General features: G+C 38.4%; 1 protein-coding gene across 1 annotated transcript in view; it reads left to right on the forward strand.

Annotated features, from left to right (window-relative positions):
* Pde11a (phosphodiesterase 11A) overlaps window positions 1-27,608 on the forward strand; it is a 338,087-nt gene that overhangs the window by 273,643 nt on the left and 36,836 nt on the right. Inside the window, exons 14-17 of the mRNA XM_042688315.1 lie at window positions 2,312-2,402; window positions 6,773-6,873; window positions 15,705-15,782; window positions 21,497-21,560. Coding sequence (XP_042544249.1) covers window positions 2,312-2,402; window positions 6,773-6,873; window positions 15,705-15,782; window positions 21,497-21,560 — 334 coding nt within the window. The remainder of the gene's footprint in view (window positions 1-2,311; window positions 2,403-6,772; window positions 6,874-15,704; window positions 15,783-21,496; window positions 21,561-27,608) is intronic.

Consider the following 27,608-nt stretch of genomic DNA (forward strand, 5'->3'; position numbering starts at 1 on the left):
AGAGTCATAAAAATTATAGAACTGAACTAAACCTTGTCATATTTCAAAATGCTTTAATTTTACAAAACTGGAAACTGTGATTCCAAAATGAATGATATTCATGCAAATTAAATATTAAGTCACAAATACTAGAATTCTTTTTTCTTGGCATGTCATATGATCAAATCCACCTGTTTCAAGATTGTAGGATATACTTCGAGATTCCTAACTTGCTATCAGCTCTGTCCACCAGCCCAACCTAAGGGAGCCACTTCTGACCACCAAATCTCACTTAAGATTACCTTTGACAGTATATGTTGAAAGAGACTTTTTTATACCCTGATGTAGGAACTTTTTATTGATCAGAATAATATTTATCCATCAGGTTTACTAGAGTTTAAATCATCCCTAGGAAGAAAGCTGTATGTGTTATCCTTTTTTATTCCCAGTGATTTCTACGTCCCATCCTTGTGTTAAGTATGGTGGGAGAAATAAGAAAATACAGTCAACAGTCTCTTCTCTTAAAGTGATCAGAGTCTAATTCTCTTCTCTTGAACTCTTCACAGCCTTTCCAGGGATTTGGAAATGGAATTTAAATGCTCCAATTATTATGTAGCAAAGCATATGCTACCTTTTTTCATATATAAGGCTATTAAAAAACAGGAGACATTTAGCAAGGGACAAATTGCTATATAAAATGCAAAATGCCTCTATAATAAAAAAGTATGACTTTAGTTAGAGCACAATTTGATTTATACTCTTAGCCTTTCTGATAAGTGAACCTTTGCATTTTCATATTTTATTCCTAATTTTTAAGTATTAGAGTGCGTGCAATGAATGATCAATGGGTAGAGAAGGCAGCAGTACCACGGCACTCTGAAATTGCTGTCCACACCTCTCCCCTGTTTTCTCCAGGGACAGCATTCCCCTCTCATCCCCCTCTCTATTACAGCTGCCCCTGATGATTAAATATCAGTACCGAGCAGCTTTGTAGTATATTCTCCTAGGAGACTTCTTCTATTCATTTCTAGCATAATCTCTTATACTCATTTCTTGGGGGGAAAAAAACCCATCTTGTCGCTTTCGGCCAGGTCCCAGAAGTGAAATACTGGGGCACATTAATCTGCCATGACAGCCTAATCCCATTCTTCACCAACTCCCCACAATTCTCAATTTCCTAATTACCTTTCATAGTTTTCCTCTTCAAAGTTTCCTTTTCAAAGCCATACCTGCACCAACTGCCATTAAGTCTTTTTCTCAAAGAATATACACGTATGCATATAGGGAAGTTGTGGAGGACATTTTGATTTACGCTCTGAGGTTTGGTGTCTGTCCAAAGAAGGACATACCTGAAGATAATTTTTTTACACTCACTTTTCTTTTTAATATACTTCTCCTCAGTGTGCTGCTTCTTGACTCCTAAGATGCTCAACTACTATTCCAAAAAGACAATTGTAAAAATGAATATTTTGATCATTTTACTGATGTTATTGTTGGGTAGGTTGTTCTATAAAAGTGAAATTTACATATAACTCAAAATAATCCCTTCAAGTATTAAAACTTTATTGATTTAAAATGGAAATATCAACATGCATGTATATAAATGCATATATATATAACTTATTTGTAATTAAAATAGACTATATTCTACTCCATGTCAGGCACTGTGACAAGCACTTTCAAATATTTTATTGTGGTCTCATGAACAACAAATGAGTAGACGATAGGATCATAATATTAGAGGTTAAGAAACTGAGGCTTAAATAGGCCAAGTTAGTGTCCAGAACTACCAACAGAGGAATGGCTAGGGTGAATCCAAATCTAAGAAACTCACATTGGTATCTTGGAGATAACAGAGACCACAGAAGGTTGTCAGCTTCACTTGTTGACACTGTAGAACATTCCCAAGGTCTTTTCCTATGGACAATCAAGCACATTTGATGTAGGAGAGCTGCTGGGGGCACTCAAAATCTCCTGAGGCCTACACTGTTCCCAGAGCTTGATGTTGTGTCTCCTCACAGCACCTAAGTTGGACCCAAAATGCTATTCTATAATACATTTGTATTGGTGGTATTGTTGCATGCATTATCCTTTCTTCTGATCATGTCTCTCTTGCTAGTTTTATGAAGGGCAGTGACTGTGTCTTATTAATCATACAGCATCCAGCTTTACATATAGAAAGTTTCTGGAATATTTGCTTATGAGATGAATGAACTAGACAAGCAGTCACCTGAGAATGTACTTGGTGTGGTGGTCTCCAAAAGCAGGAAAAGCAGCTTAATCCAAAGAACAGGTGTGGGCGATGGTCACCTCACCTTCTGTCCTCTTCCAGGAGTGGCTCTGCGCTGGCCCAGCTCTATGGGACCTCGGCTACCTTAGAACATCACCATTTCAACCATGCTGTGATGATCCTTCAAAGTGAGGTATGACTTGCTCCACTTCTCCCAGTAACAGAAGAGCAGACTTAGGATTCTTACCTCTCTTTCCTCATAGTCTCCACAGAGTCATGGGGAACCAGTGTTTAAGTCAATCTTTTGGACTTTGGTGACTCACTTGATTTTTTGACTTGCCTGATCAAGGATCTTGTTCAGGTTCTTCCTGAGCTGATGCTTTTAGTTTCACTCTTAAGCTTTACATAGTCACTTATAAGTAACAGGTATAGCTGCCTAACTACAAACCATCTTGCCTTCCTTACTGGATGTAGAAGCCCACGAAGGGAATGAGTTGATCCAAGTACTGAGTAGCCTAACAATCCCATTTTGTAAAAGCAAAAGCCAGTTAAAAGATGGTAGAGGTAGAGCTAGGTGCTAGTAGCTCACACCTGCAATCCTAGCAGGAAGATAAGATCTGAGAATTGAAGTTGGAAGCTAGCCCAGACAGGAAAGTTCATGAGATTCCAATTAAACATTCAAAATACACAGAAGTAGAGCACCAGCCTTAAGCAAAAGAGCTCAATGACAGCACCCAGGCCCCAAGTTCAAGCCCCAACAACAGTGCACGCACGCACACACACACACACACACACACACACACACACACACACACACACACACACACACACACACACATTATAAGCAAAAACCGGGCAAGCAAAGTAGTACTTTAATAGCATAATCAAGAAATCTATAAAAGATAAAGGAAATTAAAATTGCTGGTAAGATCAGTTTAAAAGTGGGAATTGCAACTAAACCTAAGGCCCAGGGCTAATGCCATATGCCTTATTTTGCTTCCTGTGGCAAGGCAGGAGTTAGAAGTAGTTGGAATTTTTATACATTGTGCTTTCCACAGAGAAAAACAGAAACCATGAGCTGACTCTGGCTGAGGCATCTGAGTTTTAACTTGCCAGGGAAAGATCTGTTTAATTTTCTGCAGGCGTACAGACTCATTTTTGTGAGGGCAAGAAGGGATCATCTGTTCCCCATTATTTGTCAGTTCTCTAGCTGTGCCATTAATTATTATTATTATCATCATTAAGGTCCTGCTTCGCTGGAATAGCATCATTAAATATGGAGGGTTTTTTTTTTCCTCCAGCCTATCTTGCAAAAGCTTGTCTTGTGCACTATCACAAAAACCTTCGACCCCATAAAGGAGAGTCACTGCTCTCCTGAATGCAACTGGAGCAGGGCACATGTGCCCATGCCAGGGTGATGTATTCTCCACTGGGAATGAAGCACCAGGGATAGGTGCTCAGGAACTGGCTGGCATCCTCACATCTGTGACTGTGTAATTTTCCTATGAATGCCATGTTGTAGCAGAACGCTGAGGAAGAGGGAGGGAGCCATGGGAGGCATTTTTGTTCATCCTGTTTCCTCTGTAAAGGAAAATGAGAAGACTTTCCACTCTGACCCCAGAAAGCCAGGGATTTTAAACAGGATGCCAAGTCTCCTGGAGAAAACAACCTTGGCTCCCACAGAATTTGTGTTCATATAAATATAACATATTGGCTGCCCTTCACACGGGGTTCTTCTGAGGAACACTAACAGTAATAATGGAACCAGGCACTGTTCATCTGTCACATTCAACACTCTGTGGGCATTTCTCCCTGATCCCTGCTGACCTGTCCATCAGAAAGGCAGAAAGGCAGGTGTTATCTCCCATCCCCCTTTCAAATGACTCATAGATGCAGAGAAGGTAGATGGCTAGAGGGAGGTCACTGCAGACCTTTCTCCCTCCACATTCTCTTTTTCCTTTTCATCAACTCTACACATACCATATCACTGAACAAAAGATAAAAAGCAGAATTTCCAGGCATCTCGGCTCTACTTCAGTGACTAAACCTTGAGAAACTGTACAAAGCCAATTTTAATATAAATTATGCCCTGATGTAAATTAATCCTTTTCAAAAGTAAAGCTGGGGTTGGGAAGGTGGCTTAGTGGTAGAGTGCTTGCCTTGTGTGCATGAGGCCCTGTGTTCGAATCCTCAGCACCACATAAACAGAAAAAGCTGGAAGTGGCGCTGCGGCTCAAGTAGTAGAGCGCTAGTTGAGGGACATCGCCCAGGCCCAGGGCCCAGAGTTCAGGCCCCACGACTGACAAAAAAAAAAAAAGTAAAGCAGACCTCATGAGCTTTGAGTTTTGTTATTGTGTTGTCTGGAAATGGTTTTAGTTGCTTTATGTCTTGTCAAGGTAGCAAAATGCGCACCTTTGCACACCTGTAATCCCAGCTACTCATGAAGCTGAGATCTGAAGAATACCGGGTCAAAGACAGCCAGGACAAAAAAAAAAAAGTCCATGAGATTCCATCTCCAATTAACCAGCAAACTATTACACTGGACGTATGGTGCAATTGGTAGAGCACCAGTCAGGAGCAAGTAAGCTGAATGAGAGTTTAAGACCCTAAATTTAAGCCCCAGAACCAACACACACACACACACACACACACACACACACACACACACACACACACACACTTCACATCTTTGTAAAATAATCAGAATTCTCAAGTTCACATTAGTTTTTCCTTTGTCAAAATGCTTTTAACTTAAGCCTCAATGCTATATTTCTTTCAATAGGTGATACTGGGTATATGGTTAGATCAGGTGATTATTTTTCTATACCCTTCAGACACTTTTCCCAGGCTCTGGAATATCTGCTTATGGCTGATCCATGGATTGATGCTCACCCAGGCAGAAAAAAATCTAGGCAGAATTATGGCACAGCACTCCCTTAGTTATTTGTCTTTCTCTTACTGGGTGAATAAAGGGTCTAGAAGAGTTCATTTGAAAATTATTATTAATATTGGATTTGGTCCCAGGTAGAACCAATATACTCTAGTCTTTAAGGAGTAGGGGGTTCACCCAATAAGATAAATTAACTCAAGGGAGCAGATTATCATCTGATGCCTAGTAAGAAGTAATTTACTAATTGATAGTCTTGGTCCCTGAAAGGATTAATTTACCTTTCATTGGAGAATAGTTTATTCTCAGTCATTTGCCCTTTCTCTACCATCTTCTGGCTCTCAGTTCTGGTTAAAATTGGTCCAGTTCCCAGAGCACAAGCTTATGAGTTCATATTTCATGCTAAGAAAACCTGAAAAGTTCCCCAGTTAAAAACACAAAGCATGATGAGTCTTGGTTTTACTAATAAATTAAGTAGCATTTTGGTCACATTACAAAGGAATTTTCACTTGACTAGAGTGTTGCTTTAACAAACTTTGATGAAAGCAAGAAAGCTTTTCCAAAGTATGGTGATAAAGCTGTAATTGCAACTTTTCTTAGATAAACGTTACGTCTAGAGTCCAAAAGCTGTTCAGTAATCATTTGCTTATACTGAGTTTAATCCAGCAAGGCCTTCCTAAAAGTGCATTTTAGTAGTATATGCAGGCTTTCTTTCCTTCAGCAGTCCTGTCATGTTAGGCCAAGTAGATCTTTGTTGTACAGAGTTTCATGGGCATTGTAGGACTCCTGGGCATACATGGCTTCTCTCTTTAAATGTCAGCAGATCACAACATGTTGTGACCATCAAAAAATATCTCTAGACAGGGCTGGGAAGGTGGCTCAGCAGTAGAGTGCTTGCCTTGCATGCATGAGGCCCTGGGTTTGATTCCTCAGCACCACCTAAGCAGAAAAGTCCAGAAAGGCGCTGTGACTCAAGTGGTAGAGTGCTAGCCTTGAGCTGAAGAGCTGAGGGACAGTGCCCAGGCCCAGAGCTCAGGCCCTACGACTGACAAAAAAAAAAATATATATATATATATATAGAGAGAGAGAGAGAGAGAGAGAGACAGAGACAGAGAGAGACAGAGAGAGACAGAAGAGAGACAGAGAGAGAGACAGAGAGAAAGACAGAGACGGAGACAGAGACAGAGACAGAGAGCACAAAAACTCCTTATAATCACTAAGAACCATTGGTCTATTGGCCTTTTTACGTATCTTATTGTCACAGCAAGCATTTCTAGAATGCCAGCTAACTCTTTAGTAGTGGAATATTCATGGTAGGGTCAAATAGTTCCCAAATGTTTTGCCTGCATCTCTTTCATGTACTTCCCTAGGAAATTAGTAGTGAAGTGGAGTTATTGACACAAACATATCCCTAAAATGAAAAATTCAAATGTTTCTAAAGGTTTTCCCTCCCACGCTGAACATGTGATCAAGGATGCCTCCGTGGACCTCCTCAAAAATGATTCACTTCCTGGCCTTGCAGTACTTGCCAGGGAATGTTTGTATTTTAATTTTTTATTAAGCTTTAAAAATGATTTTATTATGTTCCCAGATATTTTTTTAATATAGGAAAAACATGTAAACAAAACCCAGAGACTTAATGATGTGTTTGGTGACTTTTTACTTTCTCATTACAGGGTCATAACATCTTTGCTAATTTGTCCTCCAAGGAATACAGTGACCTTATGCAGCTTTTGAAGCAGTCAATATTAGCAACAGACCTCACTCTGTACTTTGAGTAGGTATTGGCATTTGATCTATTTGACAAATGGATATCTGAAGTTTCAGCTTATAGTTAATTTTTAGGTCCATGTTGTGGGCTGCCTGTTCTTTTATCATTGATATCAATGTGTAAAAAGGGCTATATTTTTAATGCTTCTTCTCTAACTAAATGAAGTTCATTAAGTTAGTATGTATAAGCCAAAAGATCCATGGTTACCATGGCAAGATTTCTATTTTTTTTAATGAGCCTTATGTGGAACTCTTGAGTCAGAAATCAAAGGGTGATAATTTTATAATTTTATTTTGAAAACTGCCTATCACTGCTATTTTAGGCTCCTATTTCTGAACCAATCTATAAGAACATTGATGATAATGATGTTGATGACCATGATTATAAACATATTAATTGATGGAAGGCTGACCAGACAGTCAAGTTCTTGGTTTCTCTTCTTTTTTCTTTCTTAGAAGAGCTGTCTTCCCTTTTTCCACAGCTCAGGCCTTTCTCTGGGCAGAAAATCACATCTTTCTCATTCCCTGTGAGGACTGACTCAATCAAATAACTCCTCTTTTGACAGCCTGGAACCGTCTTCTTCCAGTGATACGCTTCATCTTCTCTTACCTTAAAGACCAAATTTTCAATTATCTCACTTGATCCAAAGCAGATTTTTGTTTCTCAACTTGCTTTTATTTTACTATTTTTAAATAAATAGTGTACATTACTTCTATATTTGTGACACTCAAAGAGCACAGTGCATCTGCACAATCTATCAAAATTGTACTGTCAATGATCACAAATGATTTGATACTTTTCTATCTTCATTTGACAGGTAAAAAGGTTTGCAGACTTTTCATTGTCACATTTTATCTTTGCCTCCCCAACATTCCATTCATTGTTTTTCTCTGTCATCCTTCCCTGCGATTTGAACCCACTTTCTTCTCTCTTCTTGTATCTCATGACTGACTTCTATATTATCTTGACCTGCATTACAATTAGCTGTATATAGGAAATACTCAGAAATGCTTCACTTCAAGCTCCTGTCATTGTAGGCTTGCATCTCTTATTTCCATCACTTATTTCCTTCATTGCCTCCTAAGAAAGCTTTAAATTTGGTTTGATTTTCAAAGTCATCCATAATCTGCCCCCATATATTCTTGTATTTCATTTCTGCTTTACAGGCTTTATCTACTTCAACCAGGTCTGTCTATGTATTATCCTACAAGAGGCGATAATAGAATGCCTTAAAAATAATCCTAGAGAAGTGGTAGAGTGAGTGGCTGCTTAGCAAATATGAGTACACACCACTTAAGAGAAATAATCACAATTAGAAACACAACATGAGAGCATTGGGAAATGCAAAGAACAAAAGGCAGAAAGGTGGAAAATAGCTACACTTCATTATATGTCTTTTTAGTGCTGTTGTTAGGTTTGTTAGTATGTCCATGTAGTATTTTGATAAATATAAATTTAAATTAACATAAACATACATCCTTAAAAAGATAAGAATCCCAGCTCTACTGTTAACTAGCTGTATGTCATTAAATTACTTCCCTTCTGAGCCTATTTTCTCCATGTGTAGAATGGAGATAATACTTATCTCAAATATCTTACAAGGGATGACATCAACTCTCTCACTTGCTTTATAGATATATTTCTTTTGCATGTTTTGTGGCTTTCATGTTCCATTAACTATCATGACTTTCTTTTTTTCTGGACTGATCCTCCTTGATCTGGGATTTTGGAAAGCATTCTTTAATGTTTTTATTTCTTGTCCCTGACACTGGTGGATTTTGTGTTTGTGGGTTTTTTTCAAAGTAGAAGCATTTTCCCAAACCAAGTTTTCAACCACCTCTTAAAGGGAGAAAAAAAAACTCAGCCCATGGAGTCCATTTATCAAGTAAACCTTGTTAGGGATGAGTGACCGCTGGGATGCAGACAGGGAAGTTGGTGGCGAGTCGGTTTCTCATTACTCTGTTCTTATCTTAATGCTGCAGCCCCTGCTAATGTTTGCTGACTCTCATAGAAGCTGGCTTGTTCTCTTTCTGCCAGCAGTATTATTTTTTGAGGTTCTGAATAGCTATTCATTCTCTAATCTAGACCTTCAGGGGACTGATTCACTTGCCTGTCTAAAGCTGCATTAAAGTATTGCCATATTTTTAGCCAAAACAATCCCTCAAGTTAATGAAGGGGAAAGTAACTCTACACACTGTCACCCAGATGCTTTATTTCACATACAATCACAGAGCTGGAAGGAATCTTAGAAATGATGCCATCTAATTCATCTCCTTTATTTTGAGAAATCAGGTACTGAGTTTCCATTGGTTAAATAGGGTAGCTTTGGTCACGTAACTAATTATTGGCAAAACTGAAACCATACATCCTTTGGGTGAGGAGGGCCTTTCCTACAACCACCATTTTTCCCTTCCAAGGAATGAATCAAGAATATGTTGATTGAGGACACAGTTTGTGGCAATACTGACTTTCCCAGCTATACTTTAATCAGCTTAAAATTAACATGAACCTGGGTTTAATATATTCTTTTCTAAGTCACAATTGGAGATTGTGGCATAAATATAGTTAGTTTAGTTTGGGAAATACAGCAAGAATGCCTGAGAAGCAGAGGCAGAGACTGGGACAGTGAAATGGAAAAGAGGGAAGCCACTGGAAGCCACTGGAAGGATACATTCCCTGTTGGTCATCTCCATGGTTAGCCAGGTTGACCAGTGATGATGGGACCATCTGAGAAAGTCTGTGTCTCAGAACTTTCCACTAGCATCCATCCTTGTCAGCCAGTTTACTCTAAGGGGTGTTGACTTCCATGTAATTCCAGGTTGTGCACTCAAGGCTAGCGATTTCTATAGCTCTCCCCAGTTCCATATTGAATCCCAGCAGGACTGGTTCCAGGGTAGAATCTGTGGTTTCAGTGGTATAGTTCAAAATTTGGAGAAAATGGGGTCTAGAGCATGTAAGGTGGTCCCTACATCTGGCTCTGAAGTCTGATTACCCACTAGTTCTTCTGCTCCTACTACTCAAATCAAATGTCATGATAGAGTTGAGGAAACGACCAGAGTGGCAGGGAATGGATCCTGCCTTTTGGAGAAGTATTTGTGGCTCATTACTAGGGACAGGGATTCTTGCTGTGCTCCAGGAGAGGGGAAAAAAAAACAAAAACGCATGGAAATGTGGAGATTCTTTTGAAACAATCTTGAAACTTTCCATTTCTAATGGCTCAAGTGTCTTTGGGATTCTATGCCACTCACAGTGCATAAAGGCAGGATTTACAAGATTTATAGGAAAACAAACAAATCCTTGATATGATTGTCTAGGTTTCATACCCCAAGTCTGGGGGGTTAATTATTTAGTCTGGTTTTCCAACTCACTGAAAACTTGGTTACTGTTGAATGATTTTCTGAAATTGATTTCCTGTGCCTGTTTCTTAGTCCCTGCAGTCCCTGATAATTAAAGAGTAATTTTATCAGCTCAAGCAGGAATCAGACATACCCTGTCAGTGATTAGCCACGTGACTAAGAGAGGCTCCCACTTACTTAACCTCACTCTGCCTTGGTTTCCTTGTCAGAAATATGAGGATAGGCATTTCACCCTTCCCATCTGCTAAGGTCCTTGTGGAAGGCAAAAAAGATTACCTACCAGGAAGAGCTTTGATAATTTAAAATACCTTATAAAAAAGAAATCATTCAGCCAGAAACCTAATAAAATATGCTTCATAAAAGATGACACTTGGAATGGGCAGAGAGAGACATCTAAAATCACAAACGTTACAACTTCAAAGAGATGTCACAAAGGTTTGGTACTATTTGTCTGCAAGCAAGTCAGCAAAGATGGCCTAATCAGCTGCCACAATTAGCTGAGATTTCCTGAGTGTTTACTTAGTAGATTTGTATGTGTGTGATCCCATTTTATATGGGCCTTTAACAGGTTAAATATTTTGGTAGTTTTTCTGACACATTTTTTTCTTTGTTCTGCTACTAAGGCTTGAACGCAGGCCTGAGCCTGATCATTAACCCTTAGCTTTTTTCACTCAAGGCTAGTACTCTTATCACTTGACCCATATACTTCCACTTCTGGCTTTTTGCTGGTTAACTGGAGATAAGAGTCTGATTGGACTTCCTGCCTGGACTGGCCTCAAAATGAGATCCTTAGAAGTCTGTTTCCGAAATAGCTAAGATTACAAGCATGAGCCACTGGTTCCTGTCTAACACACACATTTTAAAACTCATCCACATGATATTACAACTAAATAGAAAATGAGCAATTCTTAAACATAGGACTACAGGCACATAGATCCCACAGGGGAAGGAAGAAAGCAGTAATACTATCACAGGTGGAAGGCTATAGCCAGAGTCACTGCACAAAGCAGCAGGAACAAGCTCTGCCTAGATCTCAGTTTTCACAACTACTTTGATTGTGTTGGACAGGAATATTAGAACCTCCAATCTGCCATGTTCTACATTTAGAGTAATTTAAGGTTTTCTGCTTCCTTCATTTATAACTATCAACAAAACAAAGCATGGAAAAGGTCATTTCACTCATGGGTTTAGCTAATGTTATCAATGCTAATCTAGAGCAAGGAGGACATTTACTTTGAAATTAACTTCATGCTGGATGTGCTGTAATCCCACCCTTTGAGAGGCAGAGGCAAGAGGATGAGGCCAGCCTGGACTACACAGAAAGATCCTACCTTAAAAAAATTAATGACATGGGCTGGGAAGGTGGCTCAGTGGTAGAATGCTTGCCTTGCATGCATGAGGCCCTGGGTTCAATTCCTCAGCACCACATAAGCAAAAAGAAAAAAGCCGGAAGTGGCGCTGTGGCTCAAGTGGTAGAGCGCTAGCCTTGAGCTGAAGAGCTGAGGGATAGTGCCCAGTCCCAGAGTTCAGGCCCCACGACTGGACCCCAAAAAAAGAAAGAAAAAAAAATTAATGACAGGAGTTGACATCTGCATAGTACTTTTTATTCCCCTTTCCAAAGCTTTGGTGCCCAAAGCCCATAAACCTTCCAGAATATGCCTTCAGTAACTAATTACACATGTATGATTCACCTATGAATAAACTGAAAGAACACCAAGGGAACAGGATTCCCCCTGCACCTGCCCTCCCTGCCCACACAGATAAGCTTCCTGCAACCTCTGCCTGGTAAGTCTGGAGCTGAGAATGCAGGGGCGATGCAGGATGGCTTCTCACTTGCACAGGAAAGCTTCCAAATGTCCATGGGCTAAGGAGGGTCAAATCATCAGATGAACAGATAACATGTATAAGATACACACATTTAAATTCACACACATACACACACACACACACACACACTCTCTGATTAAAATATACACAGGAATGGTGATTTCTCATTTTACAAACAAAAGGTGCCTCGCAGATAAATCACAAACCAGAAAGATCTTCAGTGTAGCGGTGAGTAAACGTAACCAATCTTTGGAATTATTTTTGAGGGTAATTTTAACAGTTCTGTTGAAATGATGCTTTTTAAAAGACTGCCATTTTTCTGAGTGGAACATATGTCAGCAGAGCAGAATAAAAGCCTAATAAAAACATATCTGATTATAAATGAGATTTTCCAGTAAGTTGCTTTTCACTAGCTGAGGTACTTGCCATTGTCCTTGAAATCCAAGGTTCCCAATGATCTGCTTGAGAAGTTAATGACATAGTTCCTCATGACAAAAAGAGTCTGGATCTGGGGAGTATTATATAATTTTGTGGATTTTCAAACATTCCTTTTAAGAGTCCCCTGTTCCTAAAAGTACTTCTATTTCTAACAGTTTCATGTCATTGACTCTACAATTTACACACACACACACACACACACACACACGCTAAAAGGACAAACTCTATGTATAAACTCATTCCAAAAAGCACAGTGAAATTTCTTGTTGTTTTGTAATTATTGTTGAGAATGAGGAAATCTGAAGTACACTACCTGCACAGTGGACCATCAACTTGGGCTGGGCCCTTCTTTAATGGAGAGATCTCTGTCTAGGTCTACCTTAATTGGTACTGCCTCTGACTGGGGACAGATGCCCATGATGCTATCCTGTCTCATGAAGATGGGCAGCTGGGACATGGCATCAACTCTCAACATGAAGGCCTATCTGGCTTCAAAGAGGTGTGCTACCTAAAGTTTACCAAGATTATCCCAAGGGCCCAAAATGGAGACTGGGGAATTAGAATCTAACTAGACCTGCCCACAACTTCTCAGGGAGAATTATTTTACCTTCCTTTACCTTGAGTTTCCCCACCTATAAAATGTGAGAATTATAGAAGACCTCATTCAGACGTTATTGACAACACTCATAGTCTACAACTATAATGAAAATTCAAACAGATGACTCAGAAATTTTACTTGTACTCATATATATATATATATATATATTTATTTATATATACACACACACACAGTACTCACACACAAATTTACAAGGAGAAGCGTACGAGGTTGTTCATAGAAACAATATAAATAATACAAAATTTAAAAAATGAAAACAATCTAAAATGTCATCATCAGAAGATGAGTATATAACCAGTGGCATCATCATACATGCAACTCCATGCATCTGTAAGAAAGAGTGGTCTAGAGTATACATACCAATACAGATCAATCTCATAATCATTTTTTTGAAAAGCAAGTAGCCAAAGAATACATTCAATATGATATTATTCTATGAAGGTTTAAAATATGCAGAACAGGGCTGGGAAGGTGGCTCGGTGGTAGAGTGCTTGCCTTGCATGCATGAGGTCCTGGGTTTGATTCCTCAGCACCATATAAGCAAAAAGAAAAAAGCCGGAAAGTGGCACTGTGGCTCAAGTGGTAGAGCGCTAGCTTTGAGCGGAAGAGCTGAGGGACAGCGCCCAGGCCCAGAGTTCAGGCCCCACGACCGGACCAAAAATAATAAAAAAAAAAATGCAGAACAATGCTAGGTGTATCACTTACCTAGAAAAATGATAAAGATATATGTGAAGATGCTTAGTACCAAACAGAGAATGTGGTCATCTTATGATGGGAGGAAACAGATTACCAGGTATACAGTATATACGGTTCTATCAATACTAGATTTCTCACAGTTCCAATTGTGGTTTGGGGGATTTAATCCAGGGCCTAAACCCAGTCCATGTGCATATTATCAAGTACTCTACCATCAAGCCAAACAACCCTCAGCCCTTGATGTCCCAAGTTTAACTTGACAGAATTACTTCTGGAGCCTTAGTCAGAGAAATGACAGAATAAATAGAAGGTATTGACTTGGGGTAATGAATGTTCTCTTCCCAGTGTGAAGAAATCTGGTTTTGTTAGTGTCATATGAAACCAAAGACCAATCATGCATTCAGTTTATTTAAGAATTTCATACCAGAAACTCTACCTATTAATATTTCATCACTATGGAATTTATTTTCATGATGGTATTCAGTTTGCATGTCAAAGATTTATATTTCTTAAAAAGTGATTTTTTTCCCCAATAAGTTAACCACCTAGGTAATATACCTTCACTTTCTCTCAAAAATGTTTTTTCCCTTTCTATCTGCAGATAGAAAGATATTTAGTGGAGAGTGAGTGAGATATTGGATGGGAATTGTGTTCTTACTTCATGTAAGTTGTTATGTTGTCCAGTAGGTTCTAGTCTGAAGGAATCTGACAGCATTTTTCTTAAATAGATCTCACATTGTTTTAGAATCTCAGTTTCTCTAACTGTAAAGCCCCTAGAACCTAATTGAAATCAGTGGCTGAAAAATTACTTTCTGAAGTAATCATTTTAATTTATTCATCAATTTAACAAATATTTATTGAGCTTCAGGTACTGTTGCAAGCACTGAGCTAGAAGGAGTGAACAGAAATGGGCCAGGCCCTTGTCTTCATGGAGCTTGGAGTCTGGTAATTTCTTGAAATAACTCATAGGTTGAAGTGGCCCATCCAGGTGCCTAAAATGATGAGGATGGTGACTAGAAGCTCCTCCAGAAAGTTTTCCATGAGCCTCCAAGCTAAGCACCTTCCTCTTTTTACAACTTTCAGGTGTTCCATCTTTATCTTTTATATATCTCCAAATTAGTAGATGGTGTGTGTGTGTGTGTGTGTGTGTGTGTGTGTGTGTGTGTGTGTGTGTGTGTGTTTGGTGCGTGTTTAGATTCATCAAACACTTAAAGTATCAGACTCTGGGCTAAAGGTTTCACTTTTATCATCTCATTTAATCCTCACATTTAATCCTAGGTTAGCAAATATGATCTTCACATTAGACTTGAAGAAAGTGAATTTCAGATAGCTTAAGCAACCTTGCAAAGTTGCACGGCGTGTAGGAAACTGAGTCACTGTTGAGAGTTACTTTCTGTCTCCATAGCCGATGTGTTTAAGCACTGAAATGGTGAGATAGTTGCTTTCCAACCTGGAAAGCAAATATTTTTTATCCTGAATTTACTACTAGGGAGCCTACCTTTCCTCGGGTCATGATGCAGCTCAATTCTATGTTGGATGATAAAAGAACATTCTGCAACTGTCCGCTCTTTTTATTTGTCCTTGCCTCCCTCCTCTGACTTACAGTGTCACAGAGTGTCAGCGCATAATCCTGAAGGCAGTTTCACATTGTCTTCCATTTTATGGTTCTGTAATATCCTCCACTGTAAATATATTCAGAAGTGATGTGGATATCTCTTGAAGCCTCAGCATTCTTTTTTTTTTAAGTGACTTAATAGTGCTTTATTTAGCCTTATGATTTCAAATATTAAGTCAGTTGGTTCAGGTGGTCTTATATGTCCCCCATAAATGTATCTGTCACCCCACAGACAGAAATTTCATTCCAGGTTATTTCTTTTTTTCTTCATCTGATTTTCCTGCAGGAGGAGAACTGAATTCTTTGAACTTGTCAGTAAAGGAGAATATGATTGGGACATCAAAAACCATCGTGATATATTTCGGTAAGAAAAAGCTCATATTTCAGTGTTTTTTCATTATCTGAACATTTAAACACACTTTTCTGACAGTGCTAAAAGCATATTAAGAGATTTTTGAAGTAATAAATCTTCACTTACATCCAAAACACCCTGAGATTAGTTGAACAACTAGAGACAAGATAAAGAATGGATCGTTTTGTCTTGCAATTTATTACTTCTTTTTCTCCTCTCCATAAATCTATCTTCAAAATTAGAAAATTAATTTACTTTCACCAACTCCTGATTTCTTCATTTTTTCTGGTGTTGGAAAGGTGCAAGTGGGCAGAGACAGGATTTTTTAACCTTAGGAACCAAAGTTACCCAGAGTGCAGAAAAGTGGTAAGTTACCTTTGTTTTCCTTTAGGGATAATAAGCACTGTGGATAGAAAACAACCTAAACACTGTGTGGGGCAGAAGTAAGGACCTGTTCTAGACTTTGCACAGCAAACCACTCTACACACGCTCCAGCACATTAAGTGTCATTGATCTCTCTCCTAGACCATGCTCTCACTGTCTTCCTCTTCTGTTTCCTTCCTGTTCTCACACTACTATGTTTTATTGGGAAGCGTATGAGGTCCTGGTTTGGGCTCACAACTAGGCAACCATGAGTTACCCTAAGCGTGATTCCTATCTTAGCTATATATCTGCTATTTATCAACTCCTTACTTCCAGTTCAGGATATTTCCTGCCTCCTTCCCTCTGGAGCCAACCTCACTTGGAAGTCTCTTGAGGTCACAGAGGGTTTAATCTCATCCCTCTCCACTCTGAATACTTCTTGGTTACCTTTACAGACCTTTCTTCATTCTTCTCAGAGTGAAAGAGCTCTCCTCTCTTCAAAATGACACCTCTACTCATCCTAGTTTTATTGTTGTCCCCCCATACCCTCCTTCAAGCCAGTATAGATGACTGATCTTGGCTTCCATTTTCAAAATCTTGTTTTGATGCTGATGGCCTTTCTAGACCTAAAAATGTGCTTGCAGCTCCTCAATAAGGAAGGCTTGTTGCTATATGCTGTATTCCCAGCATTTGGGAGGCTGAGGCATTAGGATCATGAGTACAAGGCCACCTGAAGTCACACAGTGAATTAGAGGCCAGACTTTCTCAAAGTCCCATCTTAGTTTTCTCTTTCCCCCCTTTCCATCACTCTGACATTTCACTTGTCCACTCAACTTCTTGCAAGAAGACTTCTTTTCATGTAATTTCTGTATTCCATGAATAATTATATACACATTATATGAATATGCATGTGTGAAATACTATGAATGACTGTAATTACTGTGAAATTACTATGCAATATATGAATCTATTTCTCTGAAATGAATGAAATCATTACAAATGTATGCCCAGTCTCCTTTGAGCTCCAACCCAATGCCTATACTGATTGCATAGCTATCTTCCATTATCAGCTTGTTTTGTCTTTCCTGGACATTCCCACAGTATTACACACCTGTGTACCCTGTGACCATTTTTGCTTTTTCCCAATTTTCTTATTTGTTTTTTGTTTTGTTAGTACTAAAGCTTGAACTTTGAACTCAGGGCCATGTGCTTTGGCTCAGCTTTTTCACATACTGACATTTTGCTGGCTAATTAGAGATAAAAATCTCAAGGACATTTTTTGCCCAGACTGATTTTGAAACTGATCCCCAGTTTGCAGCCTCCTAAGTAACTAGGATTACAAATGTGAAACACCAACACCTACCATCATTTTCCTACATTAAAGAAATAGCATCAATTCTACAAGGGGGTTTCGTTTTGACATGTCTACATTTGCATAACTGACTTAGCCCTTCTATCACTCTACCTCAGTCCTCTTCCTCTTCCCAAACCAATCTCAACACGCTTCACTGTTCCATTTTCAAGTGTGTATATTACATATTTGGATATTTATGCCACATTATTTTAACATAAACTGCATATTTGCATATCAAACTGAACTTGCTTTTTCCATTTAACTGCAGGCCTTGGAATTCTCCCCACAGCTCCACTTCTGGCTTTTTTGGTAATTTATTGGAGATAAGAGTCTCAAGGACTTTCCTGCCTAGGGTGGCTTTCAACTATAATCCTCAGATATTAACTTCCTGAATAGTCAGGATTACAGGCGTGAATCACCTGTCCCCAGCTTCCAGCTAGATATTTTTCTGCAGAAAATTTCAATTTTTTTTTCCAGGGAAGCCCACCAGGAAAAAATGTCTTATTTGAAAGCACAGTATATAAAAGGCAGGTGTCTGTCTTTCCTGTCGCATTGCTTGGTTTGACTGAGATGCCCCGAAGGTAGGCACTGATAAAACAATATCTGCAGAGAATTTTTAAATAGTAACAAAACCAACTAAAAGCCAGTTTGCATTGCCATATGCCCTAAGCTTTGAATAATGTCAGTGACGTACTATTTCTCCCTGAAGAAAATCCTTGGTTGAGATAAATTCTAACCAGTTTTGTTTTTTGGTTTTTTTTTGGTTTTTTTTTACTGCTGAACACAAAAATAATTGACAGGAAATTAGCAGTTCTTTCTTACCCTCTCATTGTATATGTGTTATAATGTAAGCAAAATCCAAAAATGCCTGGTTTTATAGTCAGTCCCTCAAACAAGTGAACTTAGCTCCTCATGTTCCAGAGTAAACTATATCTGGAGTCTACACCAACTCACTCACAATGAATTTTATACCTCTAGCTGTACAAAATCCTATTTTCCACAGTGTATGTGAAATGAACAAAGATAGCACCATACAGACACATAACCTGAGTTCCTTCCATCCTGGCATTCTATGTGACTATATGTGGTTTTTGTCTTTAAAATGTTAAACAATGAAACAGGTTGCTCTCTTTACCCAACATTGTTGGGTACAGAGAAACTTCAGCTCAAACATACAATTATTTACTAAATTTGAATGTATTATTAAAATAAAAATTGTTTCTTTTAATTATTTTTGGTGGTTCTAGAGTTTTAATCTAGGGCCTCTTGTGTAAATTATTAATTGTTTTAAAATTACAGAACTAATCAAATAGATAACAATACTTAAAATGTTCCGCTGCCAGTATTAGATATGCTAGGTACACAACCATTCTTTTCCTGCTACTTAGGACAGAAATTTGATGCCCTTCTTTCAGGCCATGCATTCAATTTGACCAAGGTGATTCACTTAATCATAAATTGGACTGAACTTGAACAGTTGATACAAGCTTCCTCTCTGTTCTCTCACTCTAGAAATATAAATTCTTGCAGAAACTTGATTTTAAAAATAATAATAATGATAACTGTGCCTTCTTCTCCTTTAGTATTTCCTTTGTAACTATCTGTCCTTGCCCTTGCATTTCAGCTCTCCCTGTCAATCCTTCTTTTAGGCTCTTGCCAGTTTATGCATACGCTTGTTCTCTCTCCTTCCACTCCTTCTTCAAATGATCTTCACATCTACTCCCTAAAGGTCTAACGATCATTTTTTTTTTGCCAGTCTTTGGGCTTGAACTCAGGACTTGGACTCAGGGCTCGCCTTTGTGTACTCAAAGTTCATGCCCTACCATTTGAGCCACAGTACCACTTCCAGCTTTTTCTGAGTAATTTATTAGAGATTATAGTCTCACACAGACTTTTCTGCCCAGGCTGGCTTTGAACCACAATCCTCAGATCTCAGCCTCCTGAATAGCTAGGATTACAGGCGTGAGCCACCATGGCCTGGCTAAATCCTTCTTAAATCTTCAACTTTACTTGATCCCTCTGTTTAGTGCTAATTGGGTAAAGGCTTTGGTCAATTAACCTATCCTACATCCAGCCTTTTCTATCATTTTCTGCATAGACTTCCTGCTCTTTTACTATTAGGGCATTTGTTGGTGTAAGGAATCTTCTGTGAGACGTTGTGAATTTCAGCCCTAACTTTGACACACCTAGCAATTTTAACCTTGGACAAGCTACCTAACTATTCAGAGCCACAATTTTTGGTAGGTAAAAATGGAAATAATATTAGAACCCTTATCTCAAATAAAAACTGTCAATCACCCTGAAGTGACTATTCAATAAATGCTATTAAAATCATCATCATCTGAGCACCTAACAGCTATGCAAGAAACTTGTTGATCAGTTGGTTAAGGTAATAATAATATGATAAGTTTTAAATGATCAATTGAACAGAACCTGAGTAATTATACAAATTATAATCCCAGTAGGCAACTTTGCAGTAGTTATTTTCTGTTCAGGAGGTACTGCCAAACCCCACATGTTAACCCACATTCTCATTCCAACAGAACAGAAAAAGAAAAGTATAAGAATATAATGAGATGGGTTCCAGTGGCTTTGTAATAAACACAGGATAGTAAATTCTTTATTCACCTCTGAAAAGCTAATCTCTCTATGCTTCTATTTACTTATTTGTAAAGAGGAACGATAATGCTCACTACTGTGAGTAGTAAGGATTCACTTACTAGTAGTTTGTTGGGTAAGTACTTAGTACAGAGAGAGGCATACGGTATGTACTATGGAAATGCTTATAATACAAAGGATCAAAAATGAAGAGTAGACCCATGTGTTTCCTTTTGCATAATGCTTAACACTGGGTTGTTTGGAGTTGGCTGCTTTCTAAGTGCTGCTCCAATCTGAACAGGCTGCTGATGCTGATGCAGTCTGATTGTGCCTTGAATAACCTATTATTTGCTGAGCAGTCTCGCTCCCTGGAGAGATTTCCTGGTGAAATTATACAAACCTCCCTTCAGTGGAGCCTGCTTTGCCATCTGGGCCGCAGACATGATTCAAAGGCACTGGGATCTGGCATAGAAAATGTTAAGACCCAACTGCAGGACAGCCCTCTGACCTTTAACAACATACCCTTTCTTCCAAAAGCAGTCAGCCAAGATGTGATCTCCCCGCTCAAATCCTATATTACTTTCATCACCTACTGTTAGTTTTAACATAAAGAAAGCAGGTTTGGGACAAAGACTGTGTGTCTTGTTTTTCCCCTTCCCATTACATCAAATTATAATCCACCTACCATTTCAGTTGTTTTCATCATTCCTGTGTTTCCATCATTTGATGTAAAATTCTAGTAAGTCTGCCTCTCAAAGACCTTATTCAAATCATTTCTGTGTTTTCTTACATGCTCAGTCTAATGAAAGCTATGGCTGAAGGTGTTTCTTCTTCATAATGCTCATAAAACATGTAGGATCCAGGTAGTAAACTAGAATGACATGGTATGGCTCCCATAAATCTCAGCTCTATGGAGCCCATGAAAATGAAGGAGCACCCTGCATCTTATATGTCGTGTGTCTCACCTCTTTGGTGTGGATATTCTTCTGTTACCATCAATCAATGAGAAGTCAGCAAAAGATTCATTGGACATGTGCATAGTGTAATATATTGATTCCCTGGCTTATAGTTTAACAAAAAACAAAACAGCAACATTGTGCATTATAAATTATTTTAAACAGAGCTTGCCTGGTTCAGGTGTAGAAAAAGGAGTGTTTTGCTTTCCTTGGTTTGCTGCAGACCAAACAAAAAGGGCCACCAGGGGATGTGTGAGCGCTTTGTCTTCTCAGCAGTGTAGTGGCATGCTAGAGATTCCAAACACAGGGACTATAAACAGTGCTGCCCCTTGTTGAGGGAAAGAAGACGTGAACTGGCCTTGTTTTCATTTTATTTATTTATCTATCTAGGACGGGTTTGTTTAGGAATGCTACAAAAGATCATTCAGGCTGTTTTGTTCGGTTCTGTTTTTCAGATCAATGTTAATGACAGCTTGTGACCTTGGAGCCGTGACCAAACCGTGGGAGATCTCCAGACAGGCAAGTGGTGATTAATGGCAGGGCTCGGCAGAGGAGGGAATGGGGTGTGGGGGGGTAGGGGGAGGCTAAGTGAGACACTGAAACCCTAGTGCATTTGCATCCACATTAACATGATATTCAAAAAGAAACAGCAGCAGGCTTAGTCACAATAGGATTTAAGCTCAGTCTTTTCTTCACTGAGCGATACTATTTCTGCCTACAAGATTTTTGTAATGTGCTAAATCTGAACAACACTTTCACGACTTCTTAAGGCAAGCATTTCTAAAATAGGGTTTTTGAATAAGTAATCATGTCTTGGTACAGGATCCTATTTTTCACATTTGGAGAGAAAAATAAAAGAGGCTAAAAAGGAAATTGTATTTTTCTTTCCTAATACTATTCAGATATCAGAGGCCTTTTATGACCACCATGCGCAACACCCAATTTAATTTGTATCACAACAGCCATGTGTTTACATTTCTCTGTTTTCACCACCACCAAATTCTGGTTTCATGGCAACAATAGTTTTCAATCTGGTAATTACCCAATTCAAAGTCTTTAATTACTGATAAAAGTTAATAGCTCTTTCAGTTTTCTCTCCTTTTTTAAATTTTATTTTATTGTTCTGATGAAAGATCATGCTATATTGCCCAACTCCCAGTCTCAAACAATCCTCCCACCTCAGTCTCTCTAGTGCTAGGACTGCTGGCTAATTATTTAAGCTTTATGGGATACCTAATATGTGAACTGTGGGGTCCAAAACAGTCACTTGATATCTTAACACTTGACATTTTAGGGAATAACATATATTCATGCACCAACATATAGCTGTTCGAGGCACATTATCTCATTTAATCCATAAAATGCCTTCAAGTATAGTTGCCATAGTAGGCATAATAATAGACACAAGAGGAACCAGGTCCTAGTCTGAAACCTGTAGCCATTATTGAGAAGGAAAGGGCATTTTTGCCAATGTGATTTAAGAAAGTATCTGATTTGGGAGATGAGTTTGGTTTATCCAAGTGGGCCCTAAATTCAATCACAGTATCCTTGTAAGAGAGATCAGACATTTCAGAAGAGGAGAAGACGATGTAAGAAGATGATGTGGAGACTGAAATGATATGGCCACAAGCTAAGGAATGCTGGCAGCTACCAGAAACAGAAAGAGGCAAGGATAGATTCTCTTCAGAACCTCCAGAGGGAGCCCAGCCTGCTAGCATCTTAATTCCTGTTCAGTGAACTGATATAGCTTTCTTGTCCTCAAAAAATATATTGGAGAATAAATTCCTGTTGTCTTAGCCATAAAGTTTGAAGCAATTTTTGGCAGCTTTGGGGAATAAATATAGTTATTATCTTCACTTCATAAATGAGAAATATGAGGTTTGAAAAGATAGGAAATCTGAGATCCTATATCTAGCAGGTGGTAGGGGTAAAAATGGATCCTAGCTGGCTAGGCTCCAAGACTTCAATATCCAGGATGCTTTCCTACATAGGATACATCAATCTTCAATTTTAAACTATGCAGTATAGAATAAACAGTCTATACAGAATATGCTATGTTACACTAGACCTCACAGTTCTCATGGTTAAAAAAAAAATTGCTCATGAACATGTATTCCTTTGCCCTCATTTTGGATTGTGCAGATGAAGCAGCACTATCTGCATCATTCTGGATCTCCTGTCAGGGCCCTAGAAGATCTTGCATTGACAATTAAATGCCCTACTTCAACAATTCATTGACCCAAACATGTCACATGACCTCACTTTACCAAGAACAGTGCTTTCATGTGCCCACCAAGTAGAAAGACAGACACTATCATGCCCTTCAAATCACCAAAATTATAATTTTCTTTCCTTTTTGCAGATAGAATATATTCTTCTTCTCTCCTGAGGAGAAAAACCCAAATGGCCTATCAATCAGGGCAAGTGCTCAGTCCAGAAACTCAGGCAGATTTATACCTATTTCCCTAATAAGTCCTATGCATATCAAAAATACAGTATCTAACATTCACCCCAAACATAAAATACTACTGTAGTATTCCCATTCAGTAGGAAAGAGATCAGAAACATTTGCAGTCAGTGTGTAATTCAAAGCAATTCTAAAATCCCTGTGGTCATTCGCTGTAAGAGCTCTCCACACCGCAGTGGGCCTGACTCCCTGGGAGCTACCTCCACATTCATTATTTCCCTTCACCTTTAGTTCCTTATCCTTAGAAATTATTCCTTTCCATTATCTTACGTGCAATTATTTGAGGGTGAAGTAAGCTTTTTCAGCTTGTTTCTCACCTAAAGAAGGGTTTGTTTTATATTATTATGGGTTCCTGGATTCTTTAGCATTGAAAGTCTTTTAAACATTTAGACAGTTGTCTGTGTCTTTGATTCTAGTTATTTCAATTTGTCAGTAATCACATCTACAGTCTTTTTTTTTTCCTACCCAAAACATCTTAGATTCTCTGCATTTCTTTGCTTTCTTATATTTGGAATTAAAGAACTATAAAAATCAACCTTCCAACCAACCTTCCTTCCTTTTTTCCTTCATGTTCTGTCTTTCATGTTCCTTCTTTCCTCTCTCTCTCTCTCCCTCCTTCTCCCTCTTCATCCCTCCCTCCCTCCCTCCCTCCCTCCCTTTCTCTCTCTCTCTCTCTCTCTCTCTCAGTTCCTAGTATCTTGGGCCTCACAGATATTAGAGAACTATGTAGGTAAATAATTTCCCTGAGCTATTTTCACCCAGTTACCAGAGTTTGTTGCTTATCATCTAACTCAGAGTTTTTAACTCTAGGGTGTTGGCCATACCTTTGATTAGATTCTTATTTCAAGAATGCACCTTATTTGATGTTTGTTATTTAAAGCATGCCTAAATTTTAATTTTTAGTTTTGAAGTTGAGAAAGAGCTTTAATTTCCATCTCTGTAAGACTTAGAATTTTCCTAATCTCTTTCATTTGTTTTTATAAGCCTGATGATCCTTTCCTGAAATCACTTCCTGGAATACATGGAGGAGGGGGGATTGTCAGTATCAGCCATCACATGCTACTAACATTTTTTTCCAGACTCTTTTCCTAAGACTGTAAATTCAGTAAGAATATCATTGGCTTTACTTCAATAATAATTGCACAAAATTATGTTATATAGATGATCTGCTATCTGATACCTGGACCCAAGCTGATGCCACGTATTTTAGGATCACTCAATTTTTTTATTTCCTTTTCCTTTCTTTTCTTTTTAAGCATCAAGACCTTGCTTCCATACAAATTTTTGTATGAGTCAAGGTTAGGTTAGGCTCTACTGCAATAACAAATATATTCTGAAATTATATTTAAAGCCAAATAGAATTTATTTCTTGCTCACATCATAGTCTAATGTAGATTGAGCTGCTATGGTAGGGACTAAGTGGATGGAAGGATGGAGGGTGGAGATATCTTGGAAGGATGAGGAGAAAAATAGAGAAGACTGGAAAGACAATGAGGTGAGGTATGACATGCCAGGATCTTAGCAGCATCCTACAGGGAACAAGAAATTCACAGGACAAAGTATTTGGAAGAAAAATAATCTCTACACTGATATTTTAGATCAACATGGGAGGCTCAAAAAACACTTCTAAGTGTTCTACTCAATTAATGGTATAAATATTATTTTTATATTTCTTGATGTGAAGTTCCACTGGTAAGTGTAGAAAACCAAGAAGGAGTCTAGGAAAATAAAAACATCATTATAGTTTTACAAATGTTTCCATCAGGATTCTTGTGACAAGTCGTGTTCATGTTTGTCTCTAAATTGAGTAGGTTGAAATATTTTTTAAATTATACTCTTTCTTGATTTCAGGAAAGATTTGGACATAACTGAGGCCTTCTTTTAAAAATAGAAATGTATTTCTAACTTCTCAGATGTTTTTCTAAATTACTTTTCAAACTGCCTTAAAAAAAAAACACTTTAATCTATTCACTTTTCCTCCTCAGAAATATGACACTGAGCATGTGAGTTTCTCCAGTGATCCCCAAGGACTGATTAGCATCCCAATTTCCTTCGTTAATAAAAAATTCAATCAGGAGCGACTTAATGTTCCTGATTGGGTTTTTAAGTACAAACAAAACAGTAGTACAAGTTAAGCTGTGAAAGAAACACTGGGGAGATACTCAGGACCTCTTTAGAAGGAGTAAGGGTAGGATTTTGTCTTAATTTCTCTGCTTTCCAAGGGCTGTAGACCTGTGCGGGACTCCCAACCATGGCGCACTTGATGTGCACATTTCCATTTTTTAATGTAGAAGACCCAGCTTCAGAGCTAGCTGAGGGAGAGTTCTGGGATTAATGAGGAGAAACCCTATGGGTATGATTTCTTCTTTAAAGGAAATCTGGAGAATGGAGACCTGGGATGCTAAAATCAAAGGCAGTAGCATTTTAGGAAAAGTTAAATCAAGTCTTAGAAAACACACAACATACCAGCCAAAGGACTATATAGTCAGCTGGTGGGAAGGCAATCTTTTGAGTCACTTTTGTACAAAGGGGAGTTCATTGTGATAGTTCTATGCATGCATCAAATGTATTTGGGTCAAATTCATTCCTTCTATACTCTCTATTCTCCTCCAACTTCCTCCCTTTTTATACAATTTAAATAGATTCCATTATATTATTTTCACAAATTCATAATCTACTTTGTTATTTACCTACCAACATCATCTCCTTCCCGCCCACTGGTGGCTTTCCTCATACAGCCCCCTTTTTATGTGAATATATACCATAAGCATATACATAGACAAGTATACATACATCCAGATGAGGAAAAAAATCTTGTAAGTCTAATTTATTTCCATTAGCCCAGTGACCTGCAGTTCCATCCATTTCCCTGCATGTGACAATTTTATTCTTTTTTATGATTGCATCATACTCCATTGGGCATTATACCACATTTTCTCTATCCATTCATTGGTATATCCTGCTATGTTTATGCAGCTAAATTCTTGAAAGAATCTGACCTTACTGGATATTTGGTGGATTTTTTCCCCATAATAGATGGCTTTATCCTTGCTACTCTTGTATTTCAGGAAGATACGGTATTTAAGATAGTTAAGTTTTATCTGTGATCCATCTTTTGAACTATATATATATATATATATATATATATATATATTATGTAAATATCTTGAGTCAGTATCCTTGACCAAAATTAAACTCATCTCACTGTTGCCAGACATAGGACCTGATCTTTCTAATAGCACAGGACAAAGAAAGCCTAGTGTAGGGATCCAGGTCTTCTTGCCATCAATTGTCTAAGATTTTTTTTCCCTTTTCCTTCCAATATTTTGTAAATCCAGGTAGTTCATTCAAACCTTTCCTCGGTGCACATCATATTGTTATTGTTACTTCTCAACAATTATTTGTTAGATCAATTCCTTCAAAAAATGCTGAGAAGGAAAGTCTTTGGGAGATAAAATAATCTCTTTAGCTTGGCTGTTGATCATCTACACTAATGGATGAAAGGTAGGAAAACAAAGCTATCAGTGGTCTGAGGAAGAATATCCATTCCACTGTGCTTGCAACAAGTAGAGTGTGCCATACATAAACACTTTCAGTACAGATTCAGATAGCCCAAAGACTGTTGTTCAAACTAGATCATAACAACGTGAGAAGGTCTGGTATGACCTAGGAAGCTTGCATTAGTCTTGCCTCTTGGTTGATAGCTATAGTAGAAAGTAGAGAATGCTCTGAGATTATCCTTTCCAGAGTGCACACAAATATTAGTAGAAGGAAGTTGTGATGGATTTATCATTACAAGATAAAGTCAGACTGAGATAAAAGTATGGAGCTCAGTAAGGAATTTACATAGAAGCCAGGTACTGATCGCTCACACCTATTACCCTAGCTATTCAGGAGCCTGAGTTCTATGGATTGCAGTTTGAAAGCAGCTTGGGCAGAAAATTCTGTAAGATTTGTATCTCCAATTATCCTGCAAAAAGTCAAAAGCCGAGATGTGGTTCAAGTGGTAGAGTATTAGCTTTGAGTGAAAAAGTTAAGGGATTCAACACACACACACACACACACACACACACACACACACACACACATACAAGAATCTA

The sequence above is a fragment of the Dipodomys spectabilis genome, unplaced genomic scaffold, assembly GCF_019054845.1.
Source record: "Dipodomys spectabilis isolate Male_0828 unplaced genomic scaffold, ASM1905484v1 ptg000115l, whole genome shotgun sequence".
Lineage (NCBI taxonomy): Eukaryota > Metazoa > Chordata > Mammalia > Rodentia > Heteromyidae > Dipodomys > Dipodomys spectabilis.